This window comes from Nesoenas mayeri (genome assembly GCF_963082525.1).
Source record: "Nesoenas mayeri genome assembly, chromosome: 2".
Lineage (NCBI taxonomy): Eukaryota > Metazoa > Chordata > Aves > Columbiformes > Columbidae > Nesoenas > Nesoenas mayeri.
Genome location: NC_137543.1, coordinates 22,114,489 through 22,132,465, shown reverse-complemented (window position 1 = coordinate 22,132,465; position 17,977 = coordinate 22,114,489). Strand labels below are relative to the sequence as shown.

At 35.8% G+C, this 17,977-nt stretch overlaps 1 protein-coding gene across 29 annotated transcripts in view; it reads left to right on the top strand.

Moving 5' to 3' along the window:
* Positions 1-17,977, top strand: part of RIMS2 (regulating synaptic membrane exocytosis 2) — a gene marked incomplete at its 5' end in the record, with an annotated part of 469,329 nt that overhangs the window by 364,994 nt on the left and 86,358 nt on the right. For 5 of the 29 annotated variants that reach the window (XM_080338816.1, XM_080338801.1, XM_080338790.1 and 2 more), the window contains 2 exons: positions 8,072-8,107; positions 13,009-13,109. The exons of 21 other annotated variants lie outside the window; for them this stretch is intronic. In XM_080338816.1, the coding sequence (XP_080194942.1) occupies positions 8,072-8,107; positions 13,009-13,109 (137 nt within the window). The remainder of the gene's footprint in view (positions 1-8,071; positions 8,108-13,008; positions 13,110-17,977) is intronic. 3 more of the 29 variants (XM_080338815.1, XM_080338799.1, XM_080338813.1) reach the window with 2 other exon arrangements.

Here is a 17,977-nt window from a genome sequence, read left to right as displayed (position 1 = left end):
AGAAAACATGCAGAAATTCAGAACAGTGCAGTTACTTAAAAGAACTTAGCTGAAAGGAAAATTTACTAAAAGAGAAGCTGGTCTTTTTTTTTTTTAAAACAAAACCAGGACAATAGTAACATATTTTCAGATGTGCATTTAAAACTGGTAGTTTTCCATGTTCTACCTCAATGACAAAATAGCTTACCCATTTCAGTACAAGGCACTTGGTGCAGCTCTGAGCCCAGCTAAAAGCAAGGGTGACATTTCAAAATCACACCTTTAGAAGGAGATGTTTTCCTATTCTTCTAGAATTTGCTTTTAAAAGTGTGGAACTAGGATTATCCATTTACAGGCTTTGTTAGGAAATGCTTTTCACAGTATTTAGCATGCTACCAAACATTCTTGTGAATTAAAGGATTAGCTATTGATTTTAGGTGTTATTAGACCAAGAGGTGTTGTGAGAGCTAAATATCTAAATATGTGATTATTGAAATAAAAATATTGCCATTTCCTCTCTTTGGACAGTATAATATTTAATTGCAAAAATGAGAACATTTTATTCCCTGAAAAGATCTAGATTTTAAAAAATTGAACAGTCCTATGGGAGTGCATACAAAGCTTACATTGTATATTTCCAGTGCACAAAAACAAGTTCAGAAAGCTGATAATAATATTTTTATATAAATTTTTTAATCTGATAGCAGTGCAGCTTGATAGAGTCCTTAATGACTAAACCCTGTTTTCCTTGGGTGAAGGAGAAGCTTTGCAATTTAAAGTTTTCAGATTTTGTTTCTAAAATCATATTTTGGAAATAATTTAATATGTTTCCTAGGATTTAAGTATTGCGAAAAGTGTCATGGAGACATACGCTTGTTCACCTCCCTGTGTATTCAGTATGAGCAATAGAAGTAAACCCCTGCCTGCCAAAGAACTTGACTGATGAAGCAGATGTCTTTCTTTTCATCAATGAGATGGTTCAGCCCAACCAGTTACTGTTGTGCCAAAAAGTATTTGCAGTCGCAAGTAATACTTACTGTGGTCTTCAAACATAAGAGATACAGAAAACATTCTTCAGCCTAGACCACGATGTGAGCTGACTCAAGTAACTGTGCCCAAAAACTGATTGCCAAACTTTTGGAAAGGCTGATAGTAACCTTTTAAAGATAGTCAGTGTACACGTAGCACAAATACTGCTGGCTAATTAATTCTTGTTTTATCCCAGGATGAGAAGGGATGGAGTAGCAATGCCCACTCATTGCTGCTTTCTAAAGAGGCAGATGGAAGTTAGAAAATGGAGTAGTGGGGACAGCTCCATTTCTAAAGGGCCATGAAAGACAGAGAAATAGACATTACAGCTCTTTTCTGCAACATCTGGAGCAAAGCTCTCTTGTTAAGAGCACATGAAGGATTGATTAGAGTTTTTGCTAACTTTGAGAATGAAATTCAAATAGACAAGGACTTTGAAACATTTTTTTATCATTCTTACGGAAAATGGTGTTTCTTTATAATAATGTGATTGCTGGGGATGAAGCCTACGAAAACTAAAAAATCCTATTAAAGATAGGTGACCAAACTGGAAGAGCTCATAGACCTGGACAATGGAGGGGCAAACAGCAGAAAGGTCTGGCAAATAAACTGTTGGAGAAAGCAAAGGCAAAAAATTTGTGAGACTGAGAGAGTTTGAGATCAACAGCAGTAGAAGACAAAGAGAACAGTTATTTAGATTTTTTTTCTTATTTTACAGCATCATGAGAGGTTTTTCAAGCCTTCCAAGAGTGAATCTACTGTGATATTCTTACCCTTTGTAAACAGAACATGACACCCCTCTATTTTTAATTCATTGTTATAGTCAGTACGCACCTATTGTCGGTGACACACAGTGTGTCACCTATGGTCAGCTACATACTTGTCTTTAAAGACCAGAATGGTGGTTTGTTTTGTTTTAGTCTTCCTTATGTTGAAAATAAATTTCTGGATGGAATTTGTAACATTTTAACACAAATATTATTAAATGTCTTGTGGATCTCTGTAGGCTTCTGTGATATTTAGTTTGACAGGCCTGTTTAAAGTCTGATACCTTGGACTGACTGAGACTAAATTTAATGTCTAACTCTGTATTTAGTTAACAAAAGCCTAAGGGATAGGTAAATTCAAAATTCAGTTTAAATGTATTTAGCATGAAAATAGATGTATCATATTGGATGGCTGGGAGGCTGTTTGTCCTTATTTTTACTTTTTATTAGAATTAAAACCAGAAACCAAAGGCCTCAAAATCCAACCCCTGAAATAGCCATCTGTACTGAACCACATAAATGAAGGTTGATGTTCAGTCTGCTGAAGAAAAAATAGTAAAAATGTCAGATTATATAATTACAAATGAGAGCATAATTGTGTAAAAGACAGATTAGTGTTACATTTTTTTTTTTAATCAGTAAAGGTTTCCTAGTTGAATTTTTAATTCTCCTGAGTTGTACATGCAGGTGCACACACCAATCACCACCATTGTTTTTCTTTTTGTTTTAATCTTTGACCATATTTCTCATTCTTAAGATACTGATGAAAATGTCTTGCATTCTTAGGATGGCTGAAGAATCTCTAGTAACAGCTGTTTGCTTTTCCGGATGCAGAGGCATAGTTATCGTCAAGTGTTTGTGCCCATGTTTTCTAGTGGCTGTGTCAGAATGTGAATTATTCTGTGGTTGTACTGTGGAGTACACCAGTGGTGGGACTCTGAGGAGCTTGCACACTTGGCAAAGAGGATGTTGGAGAGCCTTACAATAAGACTGTGCTCTGGCTTTCGTGAAGACAATGCAGAATTTATAGCATGGCCAGTCTGAACAGATTTTTATGAGGACAGAATGTAAGCACCCACTGACTCCTGAGATATTTTTTCTTTTGTGTTTGCAAAATCCTATTGCATAGCATTTGTATGGGAAAGATGTCCTAGAACTCTTTGGAGAAGTGAAATGGGGTGGTTTAGGTAATATTCCTCTTACTGCTTCTTTCTTTTTCCGTCTTGGCACTCAGTATTTTTCAAAAGCCCCAAAAATATATGTAAATATTTGTATGAGGCAGCAAGGACAAACACCACAGAGCACCCTGCAAAAATCACTTTGGAAAAGTATCCACACCCCAATAAAAGAGAAAAAAAAGCTGGTCATCACCCTAATCATTACTTTAATAAACATGCAAAATGGAACTTCCCAGCATGTTTCAAAAGACCTTTGTCCTTTACCTGCTGCCCTGATCTAACCCTAGTGATGAAGACCTGAGCTGACCCGTGATTCCAGAGATTCTTTAACTTTCTGGCCTAGATCACCACACCATCTTATTCAATTCTTTTGCTAAGTAGTGCCACGTATTCTGCAAATAATCCGAAGTAACATTGTTAACATGGTTTAAGCATTGTGATAAAATTTTGTTTAATTGCTGAGAAATGTCCCCCGGGTTTCAGGCATTGTTTAGTGTGTTAAATTTGAAGCCAAGAAGAAAAAAAACAACAAACCCATGAAGCAATTTTCAAATAGAAAACAGGAATGCAAAGCATGCTCCCCCACTAGGAAGCTGGCTAACTGAAATTGTCTTCATTCTAGCAATCCCTTTTATGGACAGTCATTGACAATTCAATCTCATTTAAACAGTAATAAAAAGAATTTAAACAACCTTTTATTTTTTCTCTTGTTCCACATTTCTGTCGGTGTCAGCCATACTATTTTCATTCAGATTGTGACTTGGTTCACAGACTTCTTGGAAAGGCCTTTCTTACTGCAACAATAATTTTTTTATATTTGCCACATATTGGACATAAAGTCCTGGAGCAGAGTTCAGCAACCATTTATATCACACATCACCTGATATTTTGCTTGACCTGTAGCAGTTAGACAGTTAAATTTTTCACATTGTAGACAGCCAGAATGACAAAACTTAGACGTAATTTCTTAGAGGTAGAATTGGAATTGAAGGGCTCTGGAAACAGGAGGAAGTGGCATCATTTAAGTGCAAGACCTTTAACTGACAACTTCTGATGTTCAAAGCAAATAACTTAGATTTTGCTTTTACAAGACAATCTTGTTTCCTTTGCCTGTTTTCATAAGAATATTGTTTTAAGGATTTTTTTTTTTCAGTATAAAATCGGCTTTCCTGTATTCTCATAAATAGCACTTCCAGAGAAATCTTTAGTAAGAAATTTGGCTACCAAATGTTAGGGTCCTATATATACATTTGATTTTTAAAATAAAATGTTAGTTAATAATTTGCACAGCTTTGAAAAATCAGATTCAGTTTTCAATAAAGCAGGTTTATTTTAGGCCTCTACTTGAGCTCATGCAAATCTCTTTTTTCTGGTGAAAATCTCTCTTTTCAGGTGAAAGTACTATCCTGAGCCAACCTGTTGAACTGCTCCCTGCACAGCTAAAATTCATTGCAGGAGAGACAGTGCAAGAGAGAATCATAGAATAGAATCATAGAATCATTTCAGTTGGAAGAGACTCTCAGAATCACTGAGTCCAACTGTAACCTAACCTAAGTCTAGCACTAAACTATGTCCCTAGAAGCAGGCTCTAAGCTCAGCTTTGGGGCAGTCAGCTGTGAGAGAAGGGAGAAACCCTGGGAGGAAGACTATTAAGCCCAGCAACTCGCAGTTATAAATTTAGGGATGCAGAGTCAAGATTCCCATTATTTTCCCAAGGAAGCCAGCAATTTTTGAGCAATTGTTCAACACTGCCTTCAGTATCCATGGCTAGGAGAAAGTCTCCTATCCTGCTTCTTCTGTGGAACTGTTACTCTATTTGGACATGTACAGAGATGGTCGTGTTCTGCTGCAAGGTACATGGGGTCCCTGCTCTATAGGACTTTTGGGGCGAGGTGGGTGAAGCCTGCTGGGGTGCTTTGGCCATGGCACCTCCAGGTTCCCATCAGAACAGCAGAGCTCATTGAGTTAAGGCATTTCCAATAAAATATCAAAGCCATTTAAAATCAGTTTTAGTTCTTGCTAAGTCCGCTCTTGTATGAGTCTCTCGATCAGAATTTTTTTTTTGTTCATTTTATCTTCCAGATACATGTTAGATTTTTAGATACCTATTATATATATTAGTACCTGTTGGGAAGAATAGACCCTTACAGGACCAGGGGAACATAGCTGTGTCTACTATTTTATGAAATGTCAGTGGTCATTATAATAGCAATTTCAACTGTGATGGTGGATGAAGGTTTCATCATTTCAGTCTCTCAAACCATATAGTTCATCTCTGTATTTCATCAATATCTATATTCTGATTAAGCTGAAAACATTTAGTTATTTTCTATAATATACAGAAATGTCTCCTTCATGAAAGCACCTGTTTGTTTTCTCCACCTTGTTTACTTCCGAAAAACTTTAGTTCTTAAATTGATGTAATTACACACAGGATACAGTATATGCTTTTCACTTTGTAAACCAAGGTTATTTCAAGTAGTGCCAAAAAAATATTGACTAATATGATGTTATTGAAGAAATCATGTAAACAGAAATACATGAAGATTTTTAGGAATGACTGGTGACTGTCATTTTTTATTATTCAGTTTGAGACATTTTAGAATGATCTCATGGTAATTTATTGGTTTTCAGCATTTTCAATACATTAAGACTCTATATACCTTTTTTTGATTTGAGCACCTCATAACTGGGGAAACCAAAAGCATTAATTGCTTTAGTATCAGTATTCTGAAACTGCTCTGAATTCTTTTAAGAGGCAATGACTAAGCCCATAGCTGCTGTGAAGATCTTTGCTGTTGAGAAGTTATAATAGCAATGTTTTATTTGGTCAATGGACAATACCAATATTGTTCAGTTCTGCTGCTTCCTACCCAAGTAAGATCCTTCTCACTTCAATCTTCTGTTCATTCTTGTACTTCTTCAGACAGCTCTTCACAATACAACAGAAACCTCAGCTTGGAGAATAGGATCCACTGTGTGGACCTTTCTTTTAAAAATCTAAAGGAATTGTTCACTGTAGAGATTTGTAGTAAATGTCACAGCATTTCAATTACACTTTTAAAATTCAAAAATGTAATTGAATTTTATGCTTGTTAATACTATGATATTCTTTTTTTTATAATTCAATTTTGCATTCTTTTTCAATATACTTTTTAAATATGGAGCAAGAACAAGTGAAAGTCAAACAGGTTTCAAGTTTTGCTCATTTTGACAATCTCATTATTTAAAGACTCATAGTTGAAAGACTTCCATACATATGGATGGATGGACTTCTAGGCATCTAACAAAAGGAATTACCCTATATAGTCTTAGATTTCTGTATTAAGATGATATTGCAGACAAAGTAAAGATTTCTTTTTATCATGTGTATGAAATAATTTAAGAATGTCATCATTCTATTTGAGCTCAAACTCAAGGTTATTTTAATAACTTACTTCACTTTCATGTATTTTGCATTATGTTGGAGCAGTGGTATTGCTATCAAATTGCTTTCTGCCTTAGAAAGTAGTGAGGCAATAGAAGACAGTGGTGTATTTGTAGCTTTTATATTGGTGACTACAATTCAAAAAACAACAACAAAAAAAAAGCTTGAAAAGCAAACATGACTATCTCTCTCTTTTTACTATTTTCCTAGCAATATCCACAACCCACACAAATAAAATAGCCCGAGATACCTAAAGCCAAAAGCAGAAGAATGCAAAAGGCCTTAATTATAAAATGTACAGGATGGGTCAGGAAAGATCAGGGAATAAGAGAGGTTTCAAGAACCCATTTGGTATCCACTCCTTTTCAAAAGCATAGGCTTATGACTTGCCATATCTGTTTCCCATTAATTTGCCTAACAGTTCCGCTAGGAGTTGCCAGCAGAAGAACAACTTTGATCCCATAAAGGATGGGATGCCAGATCCTATCAAAGTGTGTTACATTATTTATGCTCTCTGCGGGAGCATATTTTTCTTTCTTACACTTCTACCTTGCCCCAATATGATTTCTCTTTGAGTATCACTTCATCCTCTTTTTTGATACCCATCTACAAAACGGTATTTCCTTAAAATATAACAGCTCTGTTTCCCTCTTCAGTCTGTGTTCTGTAAAGTAGATCATAATTTTGTGAGCAACTCTCAATAACCAAAAATTCTGGAAAAAATATTTGATTCTTATAATACATGCTATTTTGAGTTTGTAGCTTGTGGGTTGTTGCTTCATATTCATAGGATTGTTTTAATTGAATTTAATATCATTTTGGCTTAGAGTAAGAAAAGAAACAGAGAGTCTGTTTAAAAGTTAATGTATTTCTAATTAAAGTAAATTTCATTTGACTTAAAATTCTTTCACATTAATTACCAAACTTGGATTTCGGAGTGCAGTATTTATGGGCTGCCAAACTATTTGATAGGGATCCAATGTATTTTCATTTCTTTATGACAGAGAAATGCCCCAAGCCATTTACAACCTTTGATATGCATTCAGAATATTTGTTGGCATCAGTTAGCTGGATTTATGTGCATGAACTGGATTCTGAGTATTGCTCTTAGTGTCTTTTCTTCTTCATCATTTTTTAACTCTAAGACAAGCTACCGTAATATCATCATTAGACCTTTTACCCTCTAGAAGCTATGAGAATATATTAAACCAGTGAAGATTTAAAGTAATTATTGGAAAGCATTCTGACACATTCAATTTCTATGCTTGAACCATTAGACTGCATATTGTGTGTGCACTGCATAAAACATACAGCACAAGTAAATTTTTTACTTTTATTTTCATGTCATCCTATTCAAGGGAACTGTAAAGTAACTATGTCTGACACCTGCTTTGCTCTGTTTTGTGTTGAGTGTGTTAATGATTCTGGAAGTGCACGAAGTACCCAATGGGTTCCCTCTAATAAGTCTTTCATAAGAGCGCACAAATGTATACACCAGCATGCAGTGACTATGCCTCTGGATGTAGAGCACCATACTTGGTTGGTTGACTAAACTCATAAATTTAAATTAATTTTTTGGATTTTATTCTTTTTTCCTTCTTAATGCATGATTTATATTACTTTTATTATTATTTCTGCATTTTCTCTCTCCCCCTCTTTTTGTTTTACATATTGCTTTCATTTGTTTATAGAAGAAAAGAAAGCAGATCCAGAGAATGGGGATGCAGGTAGGGTGACTTATTAAAAATATTTTCATATTTTTGCCCTTAAGTTCTTTGATTTTTAAGCAAATGTGTGCCATAGAGTTGGATAACCGTTTTAATATATTTCGGCAATTTCAAAATAGACACTAGGAAATGGAAGAAAGAAACCAGAATCAGGCTCTCGTAAACCCTCTGCCCTCCCCGCTCCAGGCACAGAGTGTTCCCACCAGTACACTGTCTTTTTCATCTCTATTACAGGTTTCTGACTTCTAAAATATTAGTGATTCTGTAGTCCCCTCATCATTAGTTTTCCTCCATGGCTGTGCTGCTGTGCCTCCAAAATGTTGTATCTCTCTTGTCCATGCCTATCCAAAACTAAACGATCCAAATATTTGAAGAGAAACTCCATGCTACTTCCATACCCCAGATTTCCCTTTTACTCTCTCTGTGCCCCAGAAGCCCCACTGTACAGCCAATTCCTTCTCCAAACACATCGCCATCACCAGCACGTATAGTACCCAGGATAATTTAATAATTCCCACTGGAAAAGGCAATGAAAGAATGAAGAAAACCACAGCTCCCAGGTGGTTTCAGTTTTATTTTTTAAATAGGTGGGTTTGCTTAGGCTGAGCCGGATAAGGCCATTTTGTTGTACCTCTTTCCTCTGGTGTGAACCACACGCTATCAGCCTTAGAGTCTTAGCTGAGAGAGTAACCAATATTTGACCTGAGGAGCAAATAGCAGTCTTTAGCTCCAGACTGAACTGAATGACTGCTTACCTCCACTGATTACAGCCCCTTAAAATAGCATGAAACAGATGTTTAGTTTTCAGTTATGAGGAAGGCTTTAAAGGTAAAGTAGCTAAATCTTATCTCATTTCAAATTAAAACAGGAAAATGAATAACAGTTTGCACTCGAAGCTGGAACCTGTCCTGAGTCCTGCTGTAGGAATTATACAGCCCCCACCTAGACCACAGTAGGAATTATGCAGATGCCACCTCAACAGGCCTCGTGCCTAGGTTCTGCTTTAATAAAAGAATCAGAGTTCCTTTTTCTACTATGTATAATATGTAATAGTAGTTACAGCTCAAGCTGGATGTCTCTGTAGAAAGGCTCACCTGTCAATTGTTACTGGTTTTTGGTCTCTATAGGTTGCTTGATTTCCTGGTGGCACTTCTGCTTATTCATTCCTGTTCATGGCATCTGGGCTCTTTTGATCTTCTGATTTGCTCCTGCAGCCTCAAGGCACCCTTTTTGTCTGTGTCTTGAGACATTTTCTCTTCTTTCATTACTGAATATCCTATAGTTGATGTTTTACTTGCACTTCCTTTTCTACTAGTTACATTTCCATAGGTAAAAAAGGTTAAAGTACAACTCATGCGACCTAAGGCTTAATTTGCTTTAGTCATTAGTGCTAGGCTCTGACACAGGGTTGCTGCGCACAGGACTTGGGTGCTTTACTCTGGCATTTCAGGACTGTGTTTGCACTGTAGTTGTGCTGCTTTCCCCCAGCATATTCTCTCCTACAAATAATGGAGAATGGCTGGTATTGAATCAGCAGCTGGCTTGTTGTCAGTCAGGAATTTCCCTGTGCAGATGAAAACCCCACTGAGCTAACCTTTGGGCCATGGGTTTTAAAACATTAGAGAGTTGTTCAAAATAAGCAAAGCTCCAAAATGTTGCCTGCAGCATAATGATCACAGTTGAATTTGGTGAGTAAAACCAGACTTTGTTATTCCATCAGTCATTCATAATTTTTGTGTTCCTATGGCTGAAATTTGACTGTGTCATTGGATATTTCTGTTGGAGGCACAGCTAATATCTAGAAGTAAAATTCTGGAAGGAAGTTAAGGCAGAAATATACAAACGAACTCACTTTTGCCTGGCCAAAATTTGGTTGTGTACTCTTTGGTACATCATGGCAGTACGTGAAAGTATAGCAGAAGTAGCTTTAATTTTTCTAGTGTCAGTCTCTACAGTCCTGAAAATGTTTTGTTCTGGACTGTAGCTAAGGACCTGAGTAACACAGAGGCTCAGTCAGCCTTGTTCTACTGTTGCAAAAGCTTATGCTCCTATATTTTCAGCACTATTTATAACTAATAGTTAGATTGAGGTTAGTTCTGATTTGTCTACACACACTCTATATACAACTCCTGATTACAATGGAGTCCTTATTATAGGACTGATGTTCAGCCTTGCTTACCAAAATGTTGTTAGGAGCTGAAGCTTCCTAACTCAGTCACTGAACTCTCTGGAAGTACCTTCTGCTTCTGCTAACCATCCTCACATAAGTTTCAGCTAAGTGTAGATTTGCCAGCAGAAGTGATGATGATAGCCATGCATTTCCGCCACTTAGTGTGACATGCAAGCAGGCTGACCCCATGAACGGCAAGTGCTGTGACACTCTCACCACCTTTCCTACTCCCATCCAGATTACAGCTGCGTCTCGCTTTAGTTACATCGAGATCAGCCTGCAGCAGCCGGTCACCCTGCACACTTGTTCTGCATGTCAGCTCCATGCATAGTACAAACAAAGCTGATCTTCTGCACTATGAATTTCCCATTGCCCTCAGGATTCCCTCTTTTTGCATGTAACTGAATTAACTTGCCTGTTGAAGGCAGCTGCAAAAATACATAGCAAGTTACGTTCACTTACATTTACTTACAGTTACATAAGCTGTTATGGGAACTGAATTTTTTTCCTAAATTTTGTGAACTTGTTTTTCTCCGAGACCAAAATATGCCACCAGTTTTGCTTATTTTGCTGCAGAGGACTCACACTGAGGGATTTTGAGTTATACTTCCCTTTCAACTGCATATTTCAGTCGTAGGCTTTGTAGACCATGAGCAATTGTCAACCTAAATTTGACTTTGCCAGATGATCATAGATAAGAATGAATATTTTCACAAGTAATTGTGAAATTTCTAATTTATGCTCAAGAGGTGTTGTTTCATCACTTATTGTAAAAAAAATTTGGCAGAATGTGTGTGATGTTTTCTTAAAAAACACTTCATAAGAAAAATAGACAGAATTCCCTCTAGGTGAAAAACATCTCCTTTGTTACATTATGGAAGAATGACAAGTGGATTTGCAGAATGTTATGATTTCAACAAAAAGATGATTTCTTTCTTTAAGCAAAAGTTAGAGTATTTTACTTCAAAACTAATTATGTATTACTTCTGTCATTGAAGAAAGAAATATATTTTCCAGTTTAAAGTTTTTGTTTGCAAGCGAGAAAATGTATCTTTAGAGCTTTTAACTAGATCCTTAAAAAAATTACTTCATCTTAAAGATACATTAGCAAGTGTTACTTTGGGACCTGTAATGGTTGAGGGCAATTGTGACAGGAAAAACTGTATATTATTTTAGGAATTTTCATCTGCTTTTTCTTTCTTCATTTTATTTCTCCCTATAAAACATTGCTTTTTCTTTTTCATTCATTTGTGTTTATTTTCATTTTTGTTAGAAGATTTTATGAAAGTTTTTTATTCATGTTGTTTGTAGGGAGAAAAAATTGAAAGTTCAAAAACAAAAATCAGAAGCCAGAGGGTTTATAGATAACAATACAGTTTAGCCTTATTGCCTTCCCTTTTCCTTTCACCCTCTTCCTTCTAGATTTCCCCCAAAGTGCTGCAAGATTTAGCAGGCGGGTCTCCTTGTATGCACTGCCACCATTACTGTTGTCAAGAAAGAAAACACAAAGCTCAGGGGACCTGCAGAGGCCCCGTGCAAAGCATCGCTTTACTCTTAGATTATGACTTAGAGCTGAGGTTTATAGTTTAAATCAGATTTATACACTATACTGAAATCTATTATCTCATTCTCAGTTCCATAAATAAAAGTCCAGATTGTTCATATGTATAATAGACAGAAACTTTCATTTATGACCAGTGGGATTCTAAAATTTTTATCCTATACAACTTTTGTGTTAAAATTATGGAACGTTTAAGACAAATATCACTCAAAATGAGTGCTTTTTAGCATTCGGTGGATAATGAGCTATTCTTGGCTTATGCCATGTAAAAATGGAAGAGAGTCAAGCCTGTGTGTGTATAATAGTTAATCATATTTTGTTTTAAGATTTTATTTTTTTTTTGCAATTCTGGGCTGTTGTCTTCCTCTCATTTTTCTATTTTTCACTCTTCCACCTCAGCTTAGGCACTTAATTCCTCATTATTTTACATAGTATATTGTGGTGTTACATTACCGGTTAACTGAAACCAGCCTGCAGTCATATAGTAAGAACTCATCCCTAACTGAGACTAATCATGCATTTGGTCCAAGGAGAGTGAAACCTGAAATCATTCTTGAAGCTGTGTGTCATTAGAATGTAATACAGTGATGCCACTGGGTGGCTCTTTAGCATTCGTTTGTACTTCTTTAAATTGTTTTGAGCATACTAAGAATATGCTCAAATGGTGATTGAAAAGTCTGCCAGACTGTGGTTGTTACTTGATCAGTAATTTGGTATAAAAATGCTGGTATCACACTGTAACAAATCCAGAACCAGGATCTCCACCAAAAATGAGCAGGTTGTCTTTCCATTCCTTTTAATTTTTATTAAAAAGAAACAAACAAACAAAAAAACCCCCTCAGTTTCTCTGGAATGTTTTTGAAATAGTAACTATCTATTCTGTTCCATTTACATTCATTTCTTCCACATAGCTGGTTTCATTTGAATTGTGTAGAAAATACAACACTTATTAAGATTCTGCTGAAATACTTATCTACTGTGTTCCTCCTCTTACAATTTTTTTGTTTTCTGCAAAATTGTAATTCAGAAAGTAAAATTATTTACACCGTAATTTAAGTCAGATTTCATCTTTTTCTGTTTAAACTTCCATGAGCATAACTTGAAACCTGGAATTGAGGACTGCTTGTGTATTTATTTTCTTTTTTTTTCTTTTTCTTTTTAACTTAACAGGTGCAATTGATGTAGAAGAGAGGAATCGCCAAATGAAAATCAGCAAGTACAAACAGGTAGCAGGATCAGATTCCAGGCTGGAACAAGATTATCATTCTAAGGCAAGGGAGTTTTGTTTTGAAAAGCAACAAAATATGCTAAACTGAAATATCCAATACCCTTTTAGAAAGTAATAGATGACTGGCAGGTTGTTTCTTCAGTGAAAGTTTCTTGTGTGTCTATAAAAAAATTATTGGAAATGTGCAGGAAAACCCTTAACACAGAGTGTTCTTGATTATTAAAATTTAAGAAGGGGAGGTTAAATTAAATAAAAGTGGCAGTGTAATTATCCAATAGAATGAAAAATAGAGCCATGATTTAAAAGCTCAAAGAGAAGGAAAAAAAAGAGGTTTATTGAGTGACAGATGGAATGAGAGCTATTGAAACATGTTCATGGCTTTCATTTTGTTGAACACAGCATTATTTTGATCTATTGAATGCTGGAAGATGTAGTGTTACTTAGTTTTACAGTGGCAGTTTAGCTTTTTAAAAATTATTTTATGCATCAACACAAGCTTCCACCCCAGCTGTGGCAGTTTGCCAAAAATCTGAATCATTCATAGTAATATAGCCCCAAATATACTACCCAAAATTTCCTGCTATCTGGAACAGGGTCATGTCATATACAGTGTGTTAATTAAAATAATCAAGATATTTTCAATTTAAACTTCTATTATACAAAAATAATTTAGTGTCCTCTAAAGGACTTCATTAATTGAGGTCAGCTTGTAAGTGGGAAACGTGAGACTTCTGACCTATAAAAGCTGACTGAGGAAGAGAATTCTGATTTAGACTTTTATTTCCAGGATGTAGTTCCTGGCACCAAGGATGGGCAAAGTTACTGTAAACTGAGACATTTAATATCTGAAGACAAGAAAAAGATCAAATTTATTAAGTTTTATTTATTATTAGTTTTGCAGATAATGTAAGCTAATATACTTTATATAATTACTTTCTAGAATGTACATTTCTGTGTGGGAAAATAAAGAGCTTTAACGAAACCCATGACAAAATGGAAAACACTGTTAATGAAAATAGAACTGACAAAAGAAAAAGAAAACCATGAAAATGGCTTAGAATACTTAAAAACTCTGTGGATGTGCTGCATGATTATTTGGGTATTTTACAAATGTAGTTTTTACTACAGAAGGCATAGGAATTTTTATGAACATATAGGAGAGACTTGGTATACTGTTATGTTTAGATGCTTGTTTTATGTTGACATTTATGGCAAAAATATTTTCAGGTGTGTCTATATTGTTGGCTTTGAAAGGTGTTACATTTTAGAGATGAGCATAATACTGTGAACAGACCCCTCGTAAGTGTTATGATTGTATGTACCACAAAAAGATGACTTTATGTATTGTATGTATAACCAGAGTTATTCTGCCAATTTTCGTGCTCCCTCAATGCTGGACTGAAATTTGAATCAGAAGTAGGACTGGTATGGAGTATAGAGAATAAATGGGCTTTCATGTGAAGGAGCTGGATAGAGTATAACTACCTAAGGAAACATTTCCTATCTCTGTTTTTCCATTTCAACTACATTATATTATTGGGCCTCACTCTACATCTTTTCTCTTTTTAATTAAATTTTACCTTCAGTATTATTGGAATGTATTAAAAAGGAAAATTATAAATGTAATTATTTTATGAATATGGTGATTTATTTATTGCACACATCAAACAAATTGTCTCCAGAAATAAACAGTTAATTTACTCTTCAGCCAAAGTGTAGTTTCAGTATTTGAAAATGAGTCATTTATTCTATCAATGAGCTTGTGGAACTAGACACTGAATATTCATATATATGTATTAATTCAAAATGCATTCTTAAAATTGTGTAATTTTAAAGCCATATGAGAACTATAGCTCTCATAAACCATGTGAGAGTTCCGTCTTCACTTTTTTACCACCACTGCTTCAGTTCCCCTTAATTAAGTACTTATATTATCTAGAGACAGAAAATTAGTAAGTTCAGTTTATCTACCTGGTTTCTACAAAAATTATTCTGGAATCATGAACTAAAACACATATGTCAAATGCTGACTGAAATCTCATGTTCTGCATACTATACAATGACTTGAATTTTTTAAATCTGTCAACAGGCACAAGCAGGCATTCAAGCCTGACATGCCTGAGAAAAACGTCATTAAGTAGGCATTAAGTGATATTCAGGAGAGCTACCACATGGAATTCTCTTTTACCTTTCTGTTCTATTTCTTTCTTTAAATGAAAGTCAACACCAACTGTATGTTGATTCATTATTACTTTGAGTTAAGAAAAAAGATCCTTCCTTGCTGAGAAAGCAAAAACTATACCAGTAGAAGCTATATTAAATATTACAATAGGCATCCTCTATTATACCCCTAGTTTTGTTCTACCTCTGGAAGTCAGTATTAGAGGCTTTAGAGGAAGGTACATACACTTCTATGGTACATAGTCATACACTGAGAAGCCTGTGGGAAAAGTTTACTTCCAGGCATCTCTATTGTTAGAAGCTGCTGATAAATAAAAGTGAACTTCCCCATGAAATTGAATTTTTCCTCATGACTGATAAAATTGTAAACTTTTTTTAAATTAATCATATACATGCCTCATTATTTTTAGAAAACTAAGTATTCTGGTTCCATAATACTTTGTATACATTGAGTTTCACAGGTTATCTATTGTGTAAAAGAGAGATTTCCTTAAATGCAGAAGTTGCTTAGTATGTTTTCAGCACAGACATAAGGAAAGCAAGCAGTATATTTTATTTTCATGTAAACATACTTAAAACTAAGAAGACATGAGTGGAAAAACAGTGTGGGCATTAAGGATTAGGTAAAAGTATTTCTGGTATCGGAACACCTGAATATTGAGTACTAGTAGACTTGCACTAAATAGGATATATACTGAAGTCTGAATGGCAGTGCTGGTAGAAGCTGACATGCAGGAAAACCTGAGTTCTGGTAATACAGAAAAAAAAAGCATAGTAACACAAGAGTGTTCCACCAGAGGAAAAAAATAGCCATTTATCATACTGTAGCCCTGCAACAGCAGCCTGATCTATGTAATTTTCCTCAAGAATCTTTCTAAGACTAGTTTATTGTTAAACATAAAACTAAGCTTCCCAGTTTTTAAGTGTTTAAGCAGGAGGCACTGTGAAGAGGGAAGGGCTAAGATAGGAACCCAGAGAAGCCAAGCAAGCAGCATGGTAGATTCACTTTGTTCACATTTGATTGAACTGGCTTTTGAAATCAATTCCTAAACTACGTCTTAAAACCTCTTTGAATCTCTCTGCCTTGCTTCTTGCTTGGTGCTGCTGCCATTAGCTCTTCTACCAAACAAATCGATAGTGGTGTGTTTGGTGAGTTACTCCTTCCCCTGGCCATTCCCACCACTGCTCAGGTTCAGGGATCCCTGCTGACCAAGGAAGGATGAAAGGTGGGAGGAATTGTGCTATTCCTCCTTCTTTGCCTCCATGACTGGAAATGTGCCCAGTGGGTTTACTGGGGAGACTTGAAAAGCTTTATTACTTCTTTATTCTCAGTAGTCCATGGAGTCCTAGAAGTGTTTGCAATCAATGTGAAATCAATGTATAATCAAGAGAGAATTCCATCAACTCAGGCCATAATAGCCACTACAAAAGGGTCTGAGTAACTAAAAGCATTGAATGCTAAACTAAAGGGAGCTGGATTTATGCAGGAGTTAGAACAGTGAAAAATGTTTGTTTTCTTTAGGAACAAAGGTAAGACAGAGACTGGCAAATAGCTGACACACATTTAAACCTCAAAGTATCATGAAGCTCATTTTATTTGTTTTATTAGGAGAAAATAATGACCTACAAAAAGGCAGAGAAATCCAGTTATGTAATATAGCAATTAGTAATAGTCAGTAACATAGTAATTAGGAATATAGTATATTAGAGCAACAGGGAGTGAAGTTGGGGTAAAAGACCAGATAAAAACTGAAGTTTTTGCAGAAATACTGATAAGATTATTTGGCCAAATGTAGAAAAGAGTACACCAAATAAAGAATAATACAGAAGACCAAAGAGGGCTTTCCTACTCTAATGATTCATATTGATGATAAAATTGAAACTTTATACATCATCTGATGTATGTTATGTTACAGTTACTGTTAATCAATAACCACAATTCAAGTTTTAGATACGAGCATAATTGTCTGTGTTTGGTGTTGGAGACTAGTATATTAGGCATGCTAGGGTGTTACTTTGTGATCTTCTAACCTGTTAGCAAAACCAAGACAAGTTAAGCTGTGGAAGAGTTAAGCATGCACTTAGTTTGTAGATGCAGCTGAAATGCCCTTGGAGCATGCGGACACTGAAAAGCTGCAGTTCTTCAGGCTGAGAAACTTTGATTCAACAATGAATTAACTACCACCTTATGGGTTATCTTTGTGACAGAATGTGGAAAAGGTAAGAGCTGTAACACTGGAGGTGACAGATCTTGAGTTTGAATACATCAGAAGCAGATCTCCTTAACTCTTAGTCTTGTCATAATGTCCAAAAGTGTCTAAGAACTGCCTTTTTCCTCTGAAACCTGCAGTAAGTAGTTGTGTCATAGCTACAGCTGCTGTGGTATCCTTTGAGCTGTGTTGTTGATTGAAAAATCTTCATCCCCTGATGGATGCAGGGAGAAACATAGTGACAAAAGATGAGGGAAAGGCTGAGGTACTAAATGCCTTCTTTGCCTCAGTTTTTAATAGTCAGAACAATTGTACTCCAGGTACCCAGCCCCCTGAGCCAGGAGACAGGGATTGGGAGTGGAATGAAGCCCAAATAATTCAAGGGGAAATGGTTAGTGACCTGCTACACCACTTGGACACCCACAGGTCTATGGGGCCAGATGAAATACATCCAGGGGTGCCGAGTGAGCTGGCAGAGGTGATCACTAAGCCACTTTCCATTATCTATCAGTAATCTTGG